Source organism: Electrona antarctica, assembly GCF_951216825.1.
Source record: "Electrona antarctica genome assembly, chromosome: 2".
In the NCBI taxonomy this organism is placed as follows: Eukaryota; Metazoa; Chordata; class Actinopteri; order Myctophiformes; family Myctophidae; genus Electrona; species Electrona antarctica.
In genome coordinates, this window is record NC_136807.1 from 42831386 (window position 1) to 42854359 (window position 22974).

General features: G+C 42.9%; 1 protein-coding gene across 6 annotated transcripts in view; it reads left to right on the top strand.

Annotated features, from left to right (window-relative positions):
• The window catches only part of rerea (arginine-glutamic acid dipeptide (RE) repeats a), a 181818-nt gene that overhangs the window by 135076 nt on the left and 23768 nt on the right, over positions 1 to 22974 (top strand). For 5 of the 6 annotated variants that reach the window (XM_079496026.1, XM_079496030.1, XM_079496028.1 and 2 more), the window contains 5 exons: positions 8053 to 8101; positions 9808 to 9932; positions 10465 to 10564; positions 11724 to 11822; positions 20646 to 20726. In XM_079496026.1, the coding sequence (XP_079352152.1) occupies positions 8053 to 8101; positions 9808 to 9932; positions 10465 to 10564; positions 11724 to 11822; positions 20646 to 20726 (454 nt within the window). Of the gene's footprint in view, positions 1 to 3206; positions 3290 to 8052; positions 8102 to 9807; positions 9933 to 10464; positions 10565 to 11723; positions 11823 to 20645; positions 20727 to 22974 lie in introns of those variants that run through there. The other variant, XM_079496031.1, reaches the window with a different exon arrangement.

Genomic DNA, 22974 nt, shown 5'->3' on the forward strand with positions numbered 1-22974 from the left:
GGAGACTCTAGGACAGTGGATCTCAAACTTTTTAGCTCAAGAGAAATTTGTGAAAATAGTTTTAGTTTTGTTTGTTTATTTATTAGTATCATTATCACGATTGGTGTAATTTATTAGCATTATTTGTTATTGGTTTGATAGAATATTAGTTAATTGAATTATTATTCTTTTTATTGTTCCAAAATCGCAGTGTGAACCCGTCTGGAGCGGATGGTAATTTACGTCATGTTGTAGTCAGTGATTTGTAGTCATCATGCAGGAAACCACAAGGCGGAATAAGAAGTACCCATCATTCATAGTACTGATTCCGCCTTGTGGTTTCCTGCCAGATGACTACAAATCATTGACTACAACATGACGAAAGTTATCATCCGCTCCCGACCGGATCATAAACACGAAATGGAATGCTGCCCAGGCTAGATTGAGGGAGAGCATAAGTAGGCCTGGGTGATTGGGGAACGGTATGCACCTGGGTGGTCAAACGTTTTTTAACCAGACAGTACAGACAGAACATGCCAAAAGGAAGAGAAGATGTGCTTGTTTGTAATGTATTAGTCTCGCGTTACCAGACTGTTGCCTCCGCGACTTCCAAACGCTCCATCATACAGTCTTGGCCAACAGAAGAGGTCTCATGAGTATGCGATAAAGCGAAAGTGGAGCCTCCTCGCCACTTCCGTTTCGTCTTTACAGTCGCGCACATTTATCCTAATATAAATAGAAAACATCTAAGCATATATAGCTTGTTGCTTAGCAGAAAAGGAAATAAGGTCCAGACTCTATATAGCTTTCGGAGATTGTGGAATAGTAATGTATCAATGCACTAACGAAAGTAAATGCAAACCAAAAATGTCATTCAACTTGTGGACATTGACATATTTTGTCTGTGTACAGTACACCCATAGTCCAGATACGTCAGTGGGTTTTGTTGACTTTGTAGAAATGTTTGGAACCAACAAAAAAGCCACAACATAGACTATCTACAAGCTCACAAGGCATCGCAATTCGCCTGTGATGCTTTGTGAGTTTGTAGATCTGAGATTTTCACTGTCTTAAAAGCTTTTTACAGTTATTCAGAGTTCACTGCATCCTTTCCTCCAATTGGCTCTATACCAAAGGACACTTTACAGTTTTGGGTCGTTACCTTTTAATTCCATTATGTGCTAAAAGAGTGACTTTGAGAGCTTTAACCGTGTAATGTAAGTCAAAGAGGAGGCTATTTTTGGACGAACAATTTATAATCAATGACACAAGCTAAGTGGAGCAGTTACATCATGACATGGTATAACTGCACATTGCACAATCCAAACCTCTATCAAAATGTCCTTGTGCAAATTTGTGTCAAAAATGCAGAACATATACAAATGTAACATCACTGTATGTACTATTTCATGTTTTTTGGTTTGGCTTTTAGGCAATTTCTAGAGTAGGCACCCCAACTACTTGGCTATCAGGTTGCCCCTACTTCATTATCTCAACCGCTCTGTATTCTCTCTCTCTGTAACCACTTTAGCCCTATTTATTACACGGCTTGGTTGAATGCTTGATTCTCATTGGTCAATCGCTGAATTCAGCTGTGTGTTATTTCTTGATAATCTCCGCTCTATAACAGACCGCTGTCTAATCAAAGTGTCAGAGCACCTGCTGCGCTGCTTGTATTTTATGCTGTATCCAACATTACATGACACTGATGACAGCCATGTAAACAAAAACACCATGTCATTTACAGCTAAACGTTGCTCTCAAGAATGTTTTTGAAAACATTTGAACTTCACTTCATTGTTTTCCGACTGTGCTGCAGCTGGGCAGATGGCCTGTGCCGTTCATTACCGTAAGCAAGAAAATACCTCGTTTTGTTGTTACTTTTTGGTCAATTTATTAATAAAGTAGCTCCGCGTAATAAGCGTATGACGCGGTGGTGGTTGTTTAAAAATAATGCCCTTCAGGATGATTACACACCTCAAACTTCGTCTCTGTGTTTAAACATCCTGTTGGTTATTATTTTTCAACAACTACGTCCGCGTCATACATTTTCCCTTGTGTAATTCGCTGTACGATAAATAGCGAGTTGTTATCTTGTAGATCTGCTCTTTTTGCCATTTTAGAAAAACACAAAAACCCACCTAGGCCTATTATAATGCATTGGCTTAAGTATCCATCAGCTGTTTTACAAGCCTGCATTCCATTACATGGATCTGTTCTGTCACTCACTACTCGGTTACAAAACAGATCCACGGAACGCAGCGAATCAGGCTGGAACCCTAGGCTACTGTTTTGTTGAATGACAGCATGGCCTTATGGGAGCTGTTCTGACATTTACTCTCAGGGTATCAGACATTTTAATAATCTCTTCCAAGCTGCCATTGAACTCCATGGAGGCTTGATGCCTTCCATGCATAGTTACTTGTGCTACCTGTGTCAACTTTAGACATGAAACCTTTAGCCAAATAAATGCTGAACCACAGTAGACCGTTTATTTGGGTGGGTCTCTTGTTGTGTAACACGTTTGCACAATGCACAGCACACACAATATTATTCACAATAACCAAGCTCCATTTCAGTATGTCATTGCACAATGTGAATTCAATTTACTTTATTCATAATAGAGTAGGCTACAGCCTACATAAAAAAAAAAAATCTGCACAAACATATTTGACAATTAACACAATCACCCATATTAGAGTGTTATACATGCATAATATTATGCATATTGCTACTGGCTGTAGCGGAGGTGACAGTAAAGTCCCTGTTATGCATATACTCAAATGTTGCTAGTTAGTTAGGAACCCCCCACCTCGGGGCTCGGCTCCGTTCAATCACAGTCTGGGCTGCCCCTCCCTCCCTCCCTCCCTGCTTGTTTGGTATGCCGAGCACTGTGTCTGCAGCCTTGCAAATTCAGCCTTGTTTATTATGGCGCTGCAGACATACGAGGAGAGATGAATGCCGTATCCAGATCGTGTCGTGTGTGCGTGTGTGTGTGTGTGTGTGTGTTCTGTCTGGCTCGCCGTGCCTGCATGCGTGTGTGTATGTGTGTGTGTAAGGTCGTAGCACATGCTCAGTCGTCTCTCTCCGTGGAGCGGGGGAGCTAGTGGCTACGCCGTGTGCGTGCGGGCTGAGGTCACAGCACAAGCTCAGTGAGAGCGAATCAATGCGTGCGTGGTTCTCCATTTTGAGCACCTACAAATAGGTGGGAGAGAGGGGAGTCTATTCCAACGAGCGTTGTACACAAAGTGTCATCATTCAGCCTTTAGAGCTCGATGTCAGAAATGGACGATTTGTTCAGTCCACGGAGGTAGGTCTGCTATCCTCTTCTCGCGCTTAGCGTAAAGGAGGAGAGCGTTCGTTCGTTCAACTCGTCTTCATTTTGCGCCTCGCTCGCATTCCATCCGTCTGGCAAACTGTAGTAATATGTTTTGCTGAGCTACCTGAATGAATGTCATTATTGCTGCCGACTGTCTTTTGTCCCGAGACGAAAACGAGCCGATAGGTTTTGTTATAACATGGAAACGGAACGCTTGTTAAACGATATAGTCTAGCCAGAACACTGCCCCTCCGAATCACATACCGTTACGCGTCGTTCACGCTATCGCATAAAGGTATTTCGAATGCCACGCGAAACGTTATTTCCCCATACAGTCCTAGCGTTGTTGATGTTTTTTTGGGGGGGATGTAGAATGTATATAGCCTATACTGTATTGTTGCATGAAGAGCATAAGATGCAGGGAGAGAAATGCTCTGTCTGGCTCCCATTTTGCAGTAGCCTGTGTGCTCATGTTTACAATCGAGATGACATGATGGCGTGGTGCGGGGCAGCCACGGTGTGCTTTGTTCCCCCTATGCATGCACACAACCGCCCGCGTGCCATCTCTCGTAGAAATGATGTCTAGCAAATGACTGTATTTGACCAGTGAATAGAAATAGATCAGTCTCTGTGTGTTATTGTGTGCTACAATTATGTCAGTGTGCCACAGACCTGCGTGCGGTGATTGGGTGAAATTGATGGAAGGGGCGGGGTTAGCTTTGATTGCACACAGAAAAGTTGACCAGACAGTCACGTTGTTGTTTGGGTTTATAAATACGTCGGACCTGTAATTGCTTTCCAAAAAAAAAGAAATAATTTTAGGCTAATTCATATTAACTGAATACGATATACGTGAGCTGATTGTACCAGGCTGCACACTACGATAAAAAAAAATCAATCAATGCTACAATAACCAGGTGGTTTAGCAGCCATGAAATAATCATGCATAACTGGTTGAGTGAACAATTCATTAAGGTTATGCTTGACCATAGTTCTAGCTTAAAGTATGATATCAGTATATTGTTTATTAAACATTCACAATGTAATAAGGAAATCCATGAAATTATTATGTTTTTATTACAACAAGGTATGTCATTGTTTTGTAACATAGATTCAACTGTAACTGTATCGTATATACATGTGTGCCTTGCTTATGCATTATGCCAAGTATTTTTCTGTGATCGTCATCGTGCATACCTGTAGCTTTGTTCATCTGCAATACATCTGCATTCTGCCTCCTCTCTCAGGACCCGTGCAGATTCTTCCATTTGTTTTGTAGACGGTCCGAGTAAGTTACCTCTCAGGATTTGCCTGACTAAAACATGGCTGTCGGTCTGCAGACAGCCATTCGTTCTCCTATATTCTGTTGCACACACGTCCTCATTTGTCATTCTTCCAGCCTGCTGCCAAAGCTCACTGGACTTGGACGGGTGCACACAGTTGGGAACACAGTTATAGAAAGTTAGTTCTCCCACAGGGACGATGTTGCACGCACACACAACACACATGGCATGCACGCACACACACACACACACTCACTCACTCACTCAGTATTTTCACATTTCTATTTTAGTGTACTGCTTACCAAAATTACATGTTTATTGTTACTTGATTGCTACCTTTTTATGTAGATCAAAAAAATATTGTATATTTATGTAGTCTACACAATTCTCTTGTGTTTTGATTTCTGTTTGACATAACATATGGCATCAAGAGTTATCCAATAGTCTTATATTCTCCAACACAGTCCCAGTTATTATTACTATTGCTGTATTATCCTGTATTATCCTACTATAAAATGAAGAAACCTCTGTGTGTCTGGAACCGTATTTTCTCCTCAGTGGAATGACCAATAGATCTGAACTTGCACACGGGCATTGACCGAAGGGAGCGACAAAGCTTAGCCAATTCTATACTTTTCCCAAATGTAAGCTTTGTGTAGCGTAGTTGCAGTCCCATAGCCCGGATGGACGGTGGGTGGAAATTAAGTGATTGTAGTGATTTCCTAATTTTTGAGTGGTGCAACCACTCCTATAGACAGCTATGTCTGTCCCTGGGTCTCTGGCTGTGTCCCTGGGTCTGTCCAAGCACGAAAATAGCGTTTGGTTGGTTTTGACCACCAAGTGTCACTGTTGTGCAGCCTAACACACACACACACACACACACAGTCACACACACATATTAACTGTATATGATGATTTTGGGTGTGACAGTACAGTACAAGACCCCCTGGGGACCCCCACACCGTAACTAATTTCTCAACCATTTCGGACGTATGTAAACATATTGTGTAATTTTTGGTGGCCCCCTCGGCCAATCAGGGATTGGCTAATGACATAACAATGTATGTTTATGTAAAAAGGGTGGCTCCTGATTGGCCGAGGGACAACAACGACATATGCCCCGATGTAACTTTGTATGTTTATGTAAAAACGGTGGTTCCTGATTGGCCGAGGGTGTCACTATAAAAATCACAATCCCTGATTGGCCGAGGGTGTCACCATAAAAATCACAATCCATGATTGGCCGATGGTGTCACCAACATACGCAGCCGAAAACAGCACTTGCGCCGCTCTGCGGCTCAAATAATATAAAGATTGCGTTGTGTTATGCCCTGTGGGAAGTTTTGGACATGCGCTATTTCGCTCTATAGAGAATGTGGTGATATATGGCTCTTTCTTTCTTTCATGCCCTGATCACTCATTTTGAGTGGTGCTAGCCACTTCTATAGACAGCAATGTGTGTCCGTATGTCTGTCCCTGTGGCCGAGTACTATATTTCTGAGTACGGAAATAGTGTTTGTTGACCACCAAGTGTCACTGTTGTCACTGCAGCCACACACACACACAAGGCCAGGGAGGAGAGCTAGTACAGTACAGTACAGTACATACAGCATGAGTAGAGTACAGCACCACTCAGTTCAGACAGGTCTGATTTTGAAGGCAATTACAGGCAAAAGTGTGGTATCAAAATCCTATTTGACAGACATTGTCACGAACATTTGTGCTTGATTTAGTGGGGGAAATAGCACTTCAACCACTGATCACAATGCAGAGACAATCGCTATTGGTGCAGCGTTTGTAGATATTTTTTGCACAAACTTTGGAAGGCAATTATAGCCGAACAGAATAAGAATCGGTATAGTACCGATACATCTTGATCACATGACTCAATAGATACTTTGTACTGATTTGTGAGTTTTAGAGAAAATCTGTAGGAGTAGTTACAAAAGTATGTTTTGAAGTAAATGCTAAATGACAGGCAGAAATGGGCATACTGTATATGGGGTGTTCCATGGAACCTAAGGGAAAGAGATTTGTATTATATGACTTTCGGTTCAAGAGTTATAGGCAAAAATGGCAAGTGGTCTATTATAGCACCACCATGAGGTCAATTAAAATATATATATTTGGCATGGACGTTCTTGGCCTACTGTGAGTGTGTGTGCAAAGTTTCACACCGATCGGTCCAGTGTGTCCGACTTTAGCTGATCACAGACCGGCTTACGGACAAGGGCTTCTGGCCAATCTGGCCTGTCGGAGATAATTAATTTCTTATGTAATGTAACACTAGATCTAGACGACCACCTTTGACTGGGAGTCAGACTTTAACTCCTGTTGAAAACTGATATCAGCTGATGTGACTTGTCCTGGTCAACAGCTGGTTAGTTTTTAAACAAAGAATTTTATGCCGGGCTGGAAAAAATATCTTGAACAAACTATCTAATTTGTAAGCGGTTGGCCATACCTATCCCGGCTGAAGTTCAGAATCAGATGTTGGTCTCTCTGTGCCACGCATCTGTTGCCCACATTTTATGATGGTATGGAATATTCCTCTGACAACTCTCCTGCTGTAAGTCAGAGTTGGTGGGGAGGCAGGACTGTGTAGGCAAAGGGAGGGAGGGAGGGAGGCATACGGGGTTCAAATATGCACCCGTCAAAGGGCTTGTGGTTAGAGCCCTGAGACTGGAGGGACCTGGCCTCTCAGGTTTCATACAGGTCTCCTCTGCCAGTCCCTGTGATGGAAGCGAGAGCTCCTCCGGGTGCCAATCATACTGACAGTTTCTGGGCCGCCCCGCGCTTGGCTGTATGAAAACCGGCGCCGTTACCAAGGCAACAGAGGGAAAAAGGCATTTTCAAAAGGAACATCTTGTCATTTTCTTTAATCCATTGCAGCTGGAGATTCGGAACACTGTTATTAAATTGCAGTTGCTATGGCTACCAACATTTGTACCGGCAGCCATTTCGGAGGTTCTCTTCCCAGCAGAGTGGCAGCCAACCTCCCCCCATTTTTTTTAAGGGGAGCCTGTTTTATCACCACACCTCAAAATATCAGCTCTGCAAATGTGCTCTGCTTAGCTAGGCCCCAGGAGCATTCTAGGAGTATATACATATACACTTAATTGTTCTACGGCATAAAACACTTTATGTGGTTTGATACAACTTGTCACTTATGTCACTGTCACTAATATATAGGGAATTAATTCCCTACAGATGGTTTTGTTTTAGCAGAGAGAATCTCACCAGTGTGTCTACTCTTAGATTTAATTTGTCTCTTATATGGTTTCTTCTCCTACTCCTTGAACTTGGTTTCTGCTCCTACTCCTTGAGTACTCCTTGAGTTTGTGTTTATAATAATAATATTGCTCATTTAAACGCCACACCTGCCCAGTCAGATGTCTCCCAGGTCTGAGTGGGACCTGAAATGCTGCTAGGAAAATGATTGTTTCAATTAGTCTTCTTTCTCTTTTTCAGGCGATTAAACAGCACACAAGGGGAGATCAGAGTGGGCCCTAGTCACCAAGTAAGTCATTGTTAAATACACTCCTCCTGTGTTTGATGTCAGGTTGTCTTTTATCTTGGTGTGGAACTTTGCCTTCCATTTGTATAACTACTGTATTATTCTACATCCCCTATGTTTTGGAGATGTGCAGTAAAAGTTAAAGCAATGAAAATGAATGATTAGGCAAGATTGTTTATTCAGCTGGCAGTGGAGAGATGATTTCATTGTTATCTCCACTTCTGTCTGTCTTAAATGCATACTACTATGCCGTAGTCTTACAATGACATACTACTAGGTCAGTCAACGTTATATGGACTGGAACTAGCCAATCAGGCACTGTCTGTCCGACTTGTTGGATCTATACTACTACTAACTAGCCAGTCGCAGCGCTCCTGTCCCTGCATGGGATGTACCAGTACTGTTGGCCAACCGCAAATATGCACCCACAGGTCAATGTTTAGAATGACACCAAAATATATTTTCATAAACATGACGGCACACTCTGAAATCACATTCAACTCAGTCCGAGCTGTCATAAGTCCGTCTTTAGCCCCTTTTAGAATATTGACGTTCCCCATGTCATTTACCTGGCCTAATAAAGTGGTTTTAAATATTCATGTTAAGGAAAAGAAAGACGGAAACACTGATGAACATCATGGCATAAATAAACTGTTGTCCGTCATAGTCCAGTCAAGTCGTCTTAGTCTATTAATAAAAGCATCTATGATGCACCTTTAACTCATTTTGACCTGAGATCAGATTCTAAAAATGTCTTCTACATCCGACAGTTTTCTGAAAAAGCTATGTTTCTATGTCAGTGGTTCTTTGATTTTTCAAAAATAGCAGACCTACAAGCTTGTAGCGCGCCACTCGGTGGCACGCTATGAGCTTGTAGATCTGCTATTTTTCAATAGCTAAAGCATAACATAATGCTAACACCAAAAGGGGTTCCCGCCCAAAATGGGTTAAGGGTAGTAAAATACAAGATAACATTGGAGAGAGTGAATAATCATTCTTATACATTCTCTCAGTGGGCTAACATCTAGCCAGGTTCCTCATTCTTCTGGGGACCCCGGGTGTCCCTGATGGGATGTAGCCGAATGAGCATGCTGTCTGATGTCTCTTTCATGAGACTGCTAGCAGTGTCTGCCACCTTTTAGATAAACTCTCATTCTACATGCCATTCCTTTTCAGTTTCATGTACAATTAACTGTCAAGTTGTGGAGCGTAATGACAATAACATTACAGAGAGTAGTTCCTCTCCCCAAGGTCTTGCAAAGAGAACACGTGGTAGCAAAAAAACAAGACATACTCTTAATTGACACAGGGAACTAACAATCAGACTTCATTGTATTGACCGAAAGCTGGTGAGAGGTAGACATTGAATATCTATGAGAGAGACAGGGAGGCACCTTGGTAGAGACGATGTACAACTGCTAATCACATGCTGTGGTACTTTCACGACTTCATGTAGAGATGTCACTTCATGCATCTCATTATTGTTATTACGACTTGCCTCCTGGGTGGAGATACATTTTCACTGTGCATATTTCTCGTTGAATACTGCGTAACATACCGTACAACTTACCACCACTGGCACGTCTCTGTCACACAGTGAGAAGTGTAATAATGACGAGCATTTGAAAGCTGATCGTTTCTCCAGGCGTTGTATGCTATTTGTAGTGTGACACCATCTGTCCCTCTCCTTCTCCCTGGATTGTAATTAGGCCAAGCTCCCAGAGCTACAGCCTTTCCCCTCTCCCGGTGGCCATCCCGTGACCGAGAATGAGGAGCTGGTCTGGATGCCCGGGGTCAACGACTGTGACCTGCTCATGTACCTCAGAGCCGCAAGGTGAGCTGCGAGACACTAGGGGCTGCACACACACATGCCAAAGTGCACGTGTTGTTGTAAAGAGTTGTGTTCAGGGATGACCTTCAAGAACTGTACATCATAACATGTACATCATTTGCGAATGCAAATTGTATATAGTAGTATATGGACAATGGTATTAGCTTTGTAGTGATCCCGTTGTAACCTGACAACAAAAGCTTATAACACATGTGATGTCAAAGAAGTGTTTTATCAACATGAGTATTTAATGGATTTCAACAATGCATGTGTTGCTTTAACATGAAGAAAATTTATGTTTTCTCCTGCCAATAAAGCTCCTTTGAATTGAAAAAATAAACAAAAAAAATGACCTTTTAGGCTTCCGATTCTAAAATACTGTTTGGTTCATATTTATCTAGAAGTCATTCCATGTGTTTATTGTACTTGTTAAGGTAAGATACCGTAGGATGAAACTGTGGTATACTCGAGTCATAACCTTTATATATTGGAGTCTTGGCCTGGCTGGTTAAATGACGACTGTGTCTGTTCACAGGAGCATGGCTGCCTTCGCAGGGATGTGTGACGGAGGGTCCACAGAAGACGGGTGCCTAGCAGCCTCTCGAGACGACACGACACTTAACGCACTTAACACAGTAAGTAATGGCACAACAGGTCCGGCGCTTTGAAACCAAATGTTTTTCACTGGACGTTGGAGTACAATACCGGGATTCCTGTGGAAGGTTAGCTCTACAGTGATGGGCTACAATAAGGGCGCAGCTAAGCAAAACCTATAGCCATAAACCAGGCCTCTGAAGCTCAATACATGAGGCATTAATGGATGGTTTCTCCCCCACTTTGTAAGCACCTTAAAGTGCAAAAAGGAATCGAGCTAAAGAAAAAAGCAATTGGAATCATCATAAACAGGACATTTATATTCAGACTCTATAAAACGGAGAATTAACATCACTGGCAGGTCATTGTCTCTCGACCTTCTTCGCCATTTGCAATTCCAATGAGCAATGCTTGTTTATTCCTGAGCGAGAGCACTCTCCTGTGCCTGTTTTCACCCAGTCGAATGTGACATGGGCTTTATAGCTGCACAGCGATTTCCTTTTGTCACTGTGTTGTTTATATTCATGGTGTTTCCTCTGGCACTTAGTTTTAGGTAGAGATTGACTAAAATGACCTACACTCCGCTGAAAATACGTAGCTTTCAATTCAATGAAGTATAAATGAGCTGTTAGTCTAATGAGACATTTTTGAGTGGTGCTAACCACTCCTATAGACAACAATGTGTGTCCCTGGCTGTGTCCGAGCACGGAAATAGCGTTATAGTGTTTGTTCACCACCAAGTGTCACTGTTGCGCAGCCTAACACACATATGCGCGCGCACACACACACACACAGAGGCCAGGGAGGAGGGCTAGTGCAGCACAGCACAGCACAGCACCACTCACTTCAGATGGGTCTGATTTTTCATAGTTCAATTTGATGTGAATTTGACTGTGCCACTTGAACCTCTCCCAAGTGGCCCATAGTCCCATTAATAAATACACTTGTGGCCTGGGCCGTGGCTCAGCGGTCCAGGCACCTTGGCTGGTAATCCAGTCTGGCAGTGTGCCGCGGGTTCGACTCCCGATCCCGACGGCCCTTACTGCATGTCAACCCCCCCATCTCTCTCCCCATTTCCTGTCAGCCTACTGTCTATCCCTCCATAAAAAAATAATAAAAGGCGAAAGCCACAAAAAACACTTGTATTAACAAACAATGCAAAGGTTCCAGTTTGTAAAAAATATGCCTGATGTTCCCCAGCTTCACGAGAGCAGCTATGACGCAGGCAAGGCTCTACAGCGTCTGGTGAAGAAGCCGGTACCCAAACTCATAGAGAAGTGCTGGTCTGAGGACGAAGTGGTAAGAGCCCTGTCTTTATTGGAAATGTGTGGTAACTAAATGCCAGGTGTATTCGCTATATCCACACAGCAGCCTTTTTGCAATTATGTCATGCTCAGTGGGTGGGTGGGGATTCCCACCTCCTGAGTAAGAGCAGAATGGCTTCTGTGTGAATATGGTCAATTACCTATACGTCAAAGACCATGCCGATAACTTACAAAGGACTCCAACCGGAACTCTTTGTATTTTTGGCCCCTTTGATGTCTTTTCTCACCAGTGTTGGGTTTTATTGTATGTGTATTGCTTATATAGCCTCTAATTATGTATTATGTTTGTGGTATTTTATATTTACTTAATGCCTATTGGTGTTTCTGTACTGATTCCGTGTCATTTGGATTGGCTGGGTTTGAGTTGCACTTTGGGTCTACTCGCAGAGCCCTTTTTGTCTTTCTACTGCCAGGCCTGGGTTTGTGTCTTTAGAGGGAGCTGTTGCTTTAGAAGGTTACTCCAGTGCAGTCGGATTGGGCTCGTAGGACATCAGTGAAAACACTCGGCAGCTTGCAGCCCCTCCAAGGCTTAAGAGCAGCTGCATCCTGTTTATCACCCGCAGAATAAATCTTTTACGGCGAGAGACTGGAGAGGGAAAAGATTGAGGGCCCGGGTAATGTTGGCCTCCATTTGAATTTAGATTTGAATTTCACCACAGCTGTCGAAGGGCTCGAATCAGAAAATGGCAGCCCCTTCTCTTCCTGATCAAGCGCCACGTAGGGAACCGGTAGGAGAAAAGTGTGTGCTGAATATCACCGTGTCAGAATGATGGAGAGTCGTGGATGCAGCCTTGATACTGCATATGACACACTATACTGTGTTTGTACACTCACCCATGTTTAAAGATACGCACACTCGCAGGCCGTGAATGTAACTTCCTGATTTGTTCAGTGCTATATCTTAGAAGGCAGAGCTGTGCTTCACTATTCATCTTCCCATGTTGTTTGTCTTCAATTTGTAAGAGGCAGACTCTGTTTCGTCCTTTCTTTTGTCCACACTTTGATATCGTACAGTAATTCTGAATCCTTTGATCTGTGGTGCAGACAAGCAACGCGTCCCATCATCAGCTAAGATCAAAGAGAGTCGTTTGACTGTATTTGTCCTGTAATTGAACACGATATGCCGATTTCTTTTTTTTTTATAAAGCCGGGGCCCATGGCAGAAGAACCATAGCGAATCGCAACAAATTAAGTCATCCTTTTGTGGACTATTTCCGAGTTCCTTCTTATTCATGCATGCTCCCTGACCGGCGGTGACGGGGAGGTCTTGATGCTGGCTCTGTACGCATTAAGACCACAGCAGGCTCATTGTCATGACACCACTGTAGTAGCTCAACAGTATTGACCGTAAATAACATGATTTTCAGTGTAAGGGTTACATCATCCACTCTGCTAAGGGTATTTCATATTAAGAAGAGTTAATTAGAGTGATGGACTCTGGAATACATGTTATGTCCTGAGTATCACTGAAGCCAATGATAGAAACAAGGGAAAGGTTTACTATTAAATTAAACTAGTAGGATTTACTGTAAAATATTTCAAAGCCAATATACAGTTTGGCTTATTACTAGCTGTCAGCCTGTCACCAACACCCCACTAGACGGCTTCGGAAAACTGATAAAATCGACTCCGGTCCGAAAAAATAACTATACAGACAAAATATTCGGCAGCAGTGTGCAAACGTGATTGACAAAGTGACGTTGATTTCTTTCTTTACGTCCTCCGAAATTCCGCCCCAAAATACTGCACCAGTGTGCAAACACCTTTAGTCTGTAGTTTATGAGTGGTTTGTGGCAACAAGCGTCAAGCGGGCTCTCGGCTGCAACGACCACTATACTGTGCCCATGCTACCTACCCACACAGCCTGGCTCTGGACAGCCAAGGACAAGTCTCTGAACAATCTGATCACTAGTTGCGCCTTTTCAGCTCTGCAGCCTTGAGGGACAGGTGTGAATGTAGACCCCGTCCTTCTCTCTCTCACACAAACACACACATATACACAGACACACACAACACACACACACACCTCCATCTCCTCTCGTACCCTCCAGGACCAGCCTCATTATTCCTCCCCACCAGGTCCATTCTTCCTGTAGGAGATGTGAATAAAAGTGACAGTGGGGGCCAATGAAATGACAGAATCAGCCTGTCTGCAGGGTCAGTTGTCAGCCCCCCCCCCCCCCCCCCCAAAAATCACCCTGTTGACTTATCATACACCCCCCTTCTTCACTCATTCAGTCAGTCATGTCTCTCTCTCTCTCTCTCTCTCTGCCTGCTGCAGCTGCTGCTTACATAGCACATAAGCCACCCCCCCCCCCAACCCCTCTTTATTCTCTGGCACTCTGGTAATAGGCCCATACATTCTGTCCACAATCATCTCCACTGAGGAGATAAGAGCATGGCAGTGATGGTTATAAATCACTGTATTAATACCAGGGCGATGGTGACAACACCGCAGAGCAACAGCAGTGTCACCAGCACTGGGGAAAGTATTTCACTCCAGCAGGATTTGTGACAGCAAAGTGCTTCAGTCACGTTGCTGAGCGCTGGCCATTAATATACCAAACCCAACAGCTCTGTCCAGGCAGGATTTAAATCACTGTGATACAGAATACTTTATATCATTATCACTGTTCTGAAATTTACCATATTCACACAGCGGCCATTTTTTCCTCTTACATCCTCCTTAGTGATAAGAAACCTACACCCCCCAAACTATGACCTATGAGCAAAATGGTGGTCATACGAGTATGGTCAATGAACAATTATTTGTAAACCTCTATGGAGGGGTTGGGCTTTTTGGAAATTTAAACAAATCAACTTCTTCAGTATCTTTTCAGTGAATAAACATAGAATCAGAATCAACTTCATTCTGAATCAGAATCAACTTCATTGAGGGGACACGGTGGCACAGTTGGTAGTGCTGTCGCCTCACAGCTAGACGGTCCTGGTTTTGATTCCCGCTCGGGACGCTGTGGGTGCTGGCGGCGTGTTTCCTCCTCCGAATAGTGATCAAGCAATAACAAACAAACAAATGTATTATTATCCACAATATTCTTATGAGCATGTACGTTGTCTGCTCCACACACCTCCCACCTTTCTGTGTGTGATGTGTGAAGTTGGTCGCAGGTTGTCAATCCAGTACGCGGACGGTTGGTTGAGCTACGCTATTTGTGCTAATAACACAACGTTCAGTCGTGGTATGGGCATGATATCCAAAGTGTGGCGTGCCCCTCTGGTCTTAAATCACTTTCTGCGTACACGGCAAGTCTGTCTGTGCCGCCTTTGTCTGTGTGGTGTTGTGTGTATACTGTAGCCCGATAGGTCCACCCACTGGCTACAGAGCCTATATCCTGTGGGGACGAGTACTCAACTTGTAATTTTAAGCACGTTTGAACATTGAAGCGCATGCTGTTAGCAATGTTTACTAAATTGCCACTTTATGAGGAGGCACTTTGTGTGCGCACTGACTGTAGTTAAAACTGTACGTAAAGTTTTTGTTCCATTTTAGGCTGCATTTTAGACCGCTGGTACTGTCAAGAGTCAAGACTGAGTTTTTCTGATTAAAATGCATGAGCACTTGCCTATTTGTGGCACACAATAACAGTTAGTAGATCTTTAAAGGGATACAATTATTTTTCACTGCATTAACTGAAGGAAGGGAGGGAGGGATGGGAGCAGTAGTAGGCTAGATAAATTACATTATGTTCTCTCAGAATGTGTCATAAAATAAAGCCCTTTTTAAATTTGAATTTCATTATGTCCCGTAGTTTGAGTCGGTGATCAATGATATTGTGGCTGACTATAGAAATTGAAGTATATTACATTTGACCCATCAGGCACTAGGACATGGCATCACAATAATATAGATACTAGTAACTGTAATAGTGAAATAGTTTAAGTCTAATTTTGTAATAGTGTAATAGTGTAATAAGTGCAATAGTTTAATAAGTGCAATAGTGTAATAGTGCAATAGTGCAATAGTGTAATAGTGTAATAAGTGCAATAGTGTAATAAGTGCAATAGTGTAATAAGTGCAATAGTGTAAAAGTGCAATAGTGTAATAAGTGCAATAAGTGTGTAATATAGTTGTGTGGATCTAAATTTGAATTAATTGTATTCACATTGCATCTTTTTCTGTGTTATAATGAAAGAAAAGAAATATGGCATTCACTGTTGAGTACTGCATATAAAACTTGATTTGGATGGATTTGTTATTTTAACTTTAGACTGTATTTGAAAATGTTAGCATATGGTAATACTTTTCATATGAAATCTATATGTTCCATTAACCGCGTTTGAAAAATACTTTTAATACTTGTGTTGTTGCCACCAGGGGATTCTCTTGCACGGTCAATAATACACAGAATCCCCCCTTCACCTGAAGCCACCGTCGACACAGCTCAGAAATAAAGAGTTGCTAATAATGCATTGGCCAACAGGAGGTGCCATATAAACAATCAGCAGCCTGCTGCTGCAGCAGTGCTCTGTGTTGCCATGCGAGAGAGAGGCTGATCTATCACTGCTGTCAGGCGGGGGGTCTGTGTTCCTCAGCCGGACCCGCACTGTGCCGCGTCTTATCTCTGCCTGTGTCTCTGGCTGATGGATGGCTGGAGCAGGCCTCTGACAGTGTGGAGAGAAAGAGAGAGGGGAGAAGAGAGCATTGGCCTCCCAGTGGTAGAAGTGGTGGAACACATGCAGGCCTACAGACCTGAGACAGACATAATACTGTCTACCCCCCCAAAAAACAGCAGTTTGGTGAACATACTCTACTGTGCCACCCCAACCGCCGCGTGGTTGCCCGGTGTCCCCTGCTGGAACTTGTTGACAATTTTAAAGTTGACTCTAGATGTTTTAACTTTGCGTTCTTCGTCCATAGAGGAAGCTATTCGCTCTTGGCTGCAACCCGACTTTACTGTTGATAGTGTATTTTATCACCATCACGGTCCAGTGCCAGCAATGCTTTTTAGGCTGTTTGGTAACTAAATAGCAGACAGGATGGGCGTGTGTGTTGGAATTTCCTGTCACCTTTGTGTCAGCACATCCCAGTGGAAATATCGTAGCTTTAGGACCTGCCGACCAAAGATTGACAGAACATCCTCATCTTGCATTGTTTCACTCAATCAATTTGAGTGTCAAATAAAAGCACACCGTCCCTATTGTGTAGGATAAGTGTTTCAGCCCCTTAAAATGTTTTGCTATCAAAAGATATTTAAAGAACCCATTCCAAGTTGTTGAGCCCTGTTGAACAAAGACATTGTTGTCTTCAGTATGAATGGTGTCACTGCAAAGAGGATGTGGAGTGTCTCTTGTACGTGTCAATGTAGTCTTTTTTCCACTCCGTCTCCAAGACGAGTGTGTTGTGATTTCCTCCCTACGTGCCACAGCCAATCTCATTACAAGCTGATATTTCCTATCAGACAGAAGTGTTTTCTCCCATTGGTTTTGTATATCTGACTGATTGTCCCCACAGGCCCTCTGGGTTAGTACACAGCAGGCTCGAAAAGGTCAGCTTTTAACAGCAAGTCAAGTATAATGACTCCATATTGAGTGAAAGTGGCTTTGTTTGCTGTTGGATGGTGCAAGGGGTCTGACCGTCTGAATGCGTCAGTGTTTTTCCTTCTTAGTTTTTAGGGGGTTTTTTGTACGAAATGACATTTAGAAGGAATTATGTTTGCGGTGTGAGCCGAGCCCCGTCTTATCATAATGATACCATCTTTGTGCACATGCCCGCACGGTCTTAACCAGTTTTACAACTTTTAACAATCGACTCCCAAGCAGGAAGTGCGCACACAAAACAATGACCTTTTGAGCCATTTGCTCTCACTCTCCTCCTCCCTTTATGTTTCTGCACTCCAGTCTTACAATGGTTCACTGTTAGGCACTGAAGGGGGAGAAACAGGGGAAACTCAGGGAAGAGAGCCAGCTCTCTGGAACACTCTCCGACAGAGAGAAGCCTGTTGTTTCTGCACAGCGGCTGGCCATTTGGTAGCGCTTCCACCCTGCCTGCTCTCCTCTCCTCCTCCCTCCCTACTCCCCCTCCCTCCCTTTTTTTTTCTCGCTTGCTATGGCTCTCTCGGCCCCTCCTCCACCGTTGGCGTTGCCTAGCAACGGCGAGCTGGAGCAATCGGAGCAGGGGCAGAGCGATTCAGGGAGCAGATTGGCGGATGATTTATTAGCTGGGCTGGAGAGCAGTGAGCCCAGGCAGCTGAAATGGAGCCTTAAACTGGAGCCGACATGTAGAAAGGAGGGGAGCGAGTCTGCCTGCTAGTGAAAGAGAACGAGAGACGGGCTGGGCGGTAGGGGGGTTACAGCTCCTCAGCGCAGACGGATGGACAGGCTGTGTAAATAGTACAGTAGGGGGAACATAATTAAGGTGACATAATTAGAGCAGAGACACAGGCTGCTGTGACAGACCTAATTGAGTTTTGTCTCCGCAGATCCACAGCCCTGGTTCCAGGTAATGAAGCGCTCTCACCTTATGGCTGCTAAATAGGCGTTGAGGCATACTTATCCAAAAAGGTTATTTTTTGCTCACACACACGCATACACATATTTTGTGTGTATATACCATGTATGTGTGTGTCTAGCAAGAGCTTGTTATATGATCTCAAAGAGAGTCTGCTGGTTCTATAGAGCCGTGGGAGTGTTTGATTGACACTGCTATGGTGGTCTGCTCTTAACCCCTGGAGTGTGGTGGAGATGGGGTCGTCTCATGCCCAGAGTGCTTAGCTTGTGTTGGAGACGGCTCCATCTACTGGCTAATCAACCACTATACCTCCAGCCTGATAATGCAAATGAGCTCTTCACTACTGTCACTGATAGCATGGCCTCTTTATTCAGCTGTCAGTGAACACAACTTGTTTCCATCTGGCTTGTGATTAAGCCACTGGCTGTTTAGTCTCCCAGGGGTTGGGGTTTTTCCTGTAGTTTGTCATTAACAATCGAGATGTGGTGGTGTTTTTTATTGTTTACCAAAACATTTAAAAAAAAATCTGGATATTTTATTTCTTTGCAAAAAGGAGATAAATACAATAATTCACAATACTTGTGTGTAAACCTCTGTGCTTCTTCGGCCCGTAATTGTTGTTGTTTAGACGCGGTTGCTTTTCACAGCTGCCTGTGCGCTGTTTTACTTCTGTAAAATTGCCCCTCTTTCCCCACCAAAGCTGAGAATGTAAACAATCTGTGGCACTGGTTACATAACGTACTGTACAGGGCATGGAAAAATGCACTCCTCTCAAAACACAGCGCAGCTCCATGTCTGGTTTTGTCGCTCACTTGTCTCCTTTCACGGTCCGTGTCCAAGACCTCTCTTCACACAAATCGTATCAGTCTGCCTCCCCTCTCGTCCCTCGCAGCAAGCAGAGTTTGTGCCTCTATTCCTGTGTGCTCACTCTAAGCTCTGGATGCATTAGAAATAAAGAATTCCTATAGTTTTACTCATTAAAAAGAAAAAAGTTATTTTTAAGAAAAAGGCTGGTATTGGATTTGACAGTGTGTGTTGGTGGGCAGAGACATGATGCCTTGTGGGGCAGTGTCAGGAGCTCCTGAAAAGACTGAAATCAGAGCTCCAACCGGCGCCAGCATGCAGCACTCGACTCCGCTCCAGGTTTTCCAGCCCGCCGTGAACCAGAGGCTCTCTAGCAGAAAGATCACATGTAAAGCCTTCCCCTTTGTAGTGGAAGAGCAGAGAGTGACAAGCTATTTCTTGCTTGTAAAAAAGCGATGTACGATCGGAGACGCTGTGGATTTGCCCCCTAATTTTCCCCCTTTTACCTGTGGCTGGAACGTAGAGGTTTGTGCCGTGCACCCCCCTGAGGACTTTTCGCTGCCTTTCGCTGGAGTTACTTTGGTGGAAACGGTTGGTTGAAATCACTGAGGAACGGGGACTCGCCTCTGGAACAAGAAAGTAAATCTGTTGGTTGTCTGCTTCGGTGCTTATGAATGTTTTCAGCCTCATTTTTATGGCTCGCAGTGTGTGGCTCTTTAAAAGAGAGAAAAATGCATTTAGGTTATTCAGCATTGTGGAATTTATGCTCTTATTTATTCATTTTTTTTGTTTTGTTTTTTGTGTTCTGTGTAGTTTTCAGAGTGTGTTACGAAGTAGCGGTTTCTGCCATCATAATGTGTTGTGTCTCACGACTCACTCTGGTCGGGATATATATTTTAATATCTGTTGACATATTTTCAATACATTTTCAAAACACAAATGAGTGTTTTTTTTAATATATGTATATTATGAATGTTACATTTTACAGAAGAAAACTCTAAATTTTACAGTGTTCACGCAGTTAGCCATGTTTTGGCTTGTGTTTGAACTCTAAAGTTTAGCTTTTGACTTTGAACTTTTGACTTAACAGTTCAAACAGATTAACAGTACACACAACCACACTACTGTGCATTTATTTTATATTTATTTAAGAAGAATCAGAGTTGTCTGAGGGCTCTTTTCTCCCCACATGAAAGAACGAGTATAATCTCACAGTCTCTCCCTGCCTTACTTGTCATTTCCTTTCTCGTTTTTTGCCCTGACATGGTTGTGTGTGGTTGTGTGTGTGTGTGTGTGTGTGTGTGTGTGTGTGTGTGTGTGTGTCTATGTTTTAAACGGGAGGATATAGAGGTTTTGAGATTCACAACAAACCTCTCCTCCGACCACAGATTTAACGAAAGAAAAACAATGTTTTTGTTGTGGTGCTGGCCTGCAACTTTCTGTGGTTGCATTTTAGCTGACTTCACAGATCCTATCTGATTTTTCTCTCTCTCTCTCTTTTTCCCCCTCTGTGAAAAATTACAGAAGCGCTTCATTAAAGGACTGCGACAGTTCGGCAAGAACTTCTTCAGGATCCGGAAAGAGTTGTTACCTAACAAAGAGACGGTATGTTAATATTTCTAGATTTTGTTTTAAGTTTTGATAATTAAATTCACTGTGTAAGGAAAGAGAGACCTGTGTGTTGAGATTTCACTGGTAACTCAAGGAAAGGGTTTGCACAGTAAAGCGTATTTTGATGTGACATGTTGAGCCTTTTGAACCTGGGGCCTTATTGATGATCATCAAGTGCAAACTGCCAGCCTCTGTACTGTAGCATTATCATATTTGCCCTGAGGGTCTTTGAACACTTGTTATACTGTGTACCTGCGATGCCAAAAGGCCAGAATGTACTTTGCAGCCAGCTACTGAACCAACCCTTACAAGTTCACATGTTGAACATTAATTAGCACCTCTGATTCACAACTGGAAAACAAGTTGTGGAAATGTGGTGTGTGTGAGAATCACAACTTTGGCAGCATAACTCAAGTGTTGTGAAAAGTAGCATGCTATGCTCTGTTTTTACACTTGAATATTCATTAGTTGAAGTAAAAAAAAAAAGGAAATACAAGGACCTAAGGCTGATTAACTAGTAAATCGTTTAAGCAACATTGACTAAAGTAGGTTGTAGAGCTTGGTCTATAATTCACCAACCTGCTTCACTGAATTAATTATTAATTCAGTGAAGCAGGTTGGTGAATTATTTTTTTCCTTTTTGTGTTTTTGCTAGCTTTACAGGGAGAATTCAACTTCAACAACTTCAACAACATTTAAAAAAATTCTGAGCTCATGAAAAATTGTTGCTTTGCCTTCAATTAAAACATGGAATTATAGTTAAAAGCTTATAGTGGCAAATTTAGGTTGGGCGCCGCTTTAAAGACACACATTGTCTTCCTAACGTTGGCTGACTAAGACTCCGAAGAGACTCCATGAAGTATTATGTATAGTCATTATTATTATTGCTGTCATCTCCACTAACAGTTAACATTGTTATTTTAACATTGTTGGATGGGTCTGAGAGTTGCGCCATAAAGTGTCAACATATTTCCCACCGTACCCCAGTCCATTTTAATGTATTTCCTGGCAGCAGCAACACGTGGATTGATGACAGTCTTTAAGTATGTACAGCCACTACTCCAAGGTGATGGGTAAAATGAACCTCACAAATCAATAGAGCTGTCCTACTGATTTCTTTTGATGTGACACGTTAGTACTTTAAAGGTTTTGCCAATCACTGATATGCCTCCAATTGAGGGAGACAAGGCGCGTTAATATCCGTCACGCTCAAAGGAACTCTTGTAATTGTTTTGTTTATGTTCCTTGGCAGGGGGATGCCCCTCTGTCAAAGTACCCCCTCCATCTTGCACGCGCGTGCGCGTGTTAATGTGTGAATCATCATGAAACTGTGTGACCTGCTACATGGCACAAATGGGTCGAATCCAAACCTAACAATGATTAACCCAGAACAGAACCGTTTGCCCCCTTCATATTATATGTGATCAGTGTGAAGAACACAAAACATGGCCGCCGTATGGGCATTGTGTTGTTACTCTGCAGTATTGACTTCAAGCCTTGTGTTAATTTACCACACACCTTTCTATCTCCTGGAGCAACGAAAAGCATGTCCTAATTGTTCAATAAGTGTTGTGATTTATCACTTGGTTATGTAGGGTACTGGCAGAAGTGCCTGGTTGCAAAGTCCTCTGTGGCTTTTCCCTCAGCAGGTAAATAATTTATGTGTTTTATTTTTGTTTTTCACTGTGGAGCAGCAGACCTCGCTGTCTGGCTGCTCCTACTGGATGTGTGTGGAAATAGTGTTGACACAGACATCAAAGGAAAATCAAGGTGTTTGTCACACTTTTTTACCCGTTTCATTTCCCTGTCCTCGGTGAGCCTGGGATATGTCGGCTTTGCTTTTCAAACATCCCCACCTGTCATGTAATATTTTTTACTCAAGAGCTCTTAGTGTTACCGCCATTATATATATGTGTGTGTGTGTGTGTGTGAGAGAGAGAGAGAGAGAGAGAGAGAAAAAAAAAATACATTTTTTTTATTCCTCAAACCCAATTTGAACCTCTTGAATAAGAGATTAAAATGTACGAATACAGTTTCCTCACAGAGGTTCCCTCAATTATTTTTTACTGGTTTTGAAATATATGACCAGTCGAGCTGATTGGCTATAAAGGAGGTATTAATGCAATTCAACCTGGAGGGGGAGTCCGCTTGGCAGGAGAGGTAATAGACCTCCTCCAGGATCCACCACAGAGCAGAGAAAGATTAATTTTCCTCCTACAAATGGAAAATAAACTGCCCTTTA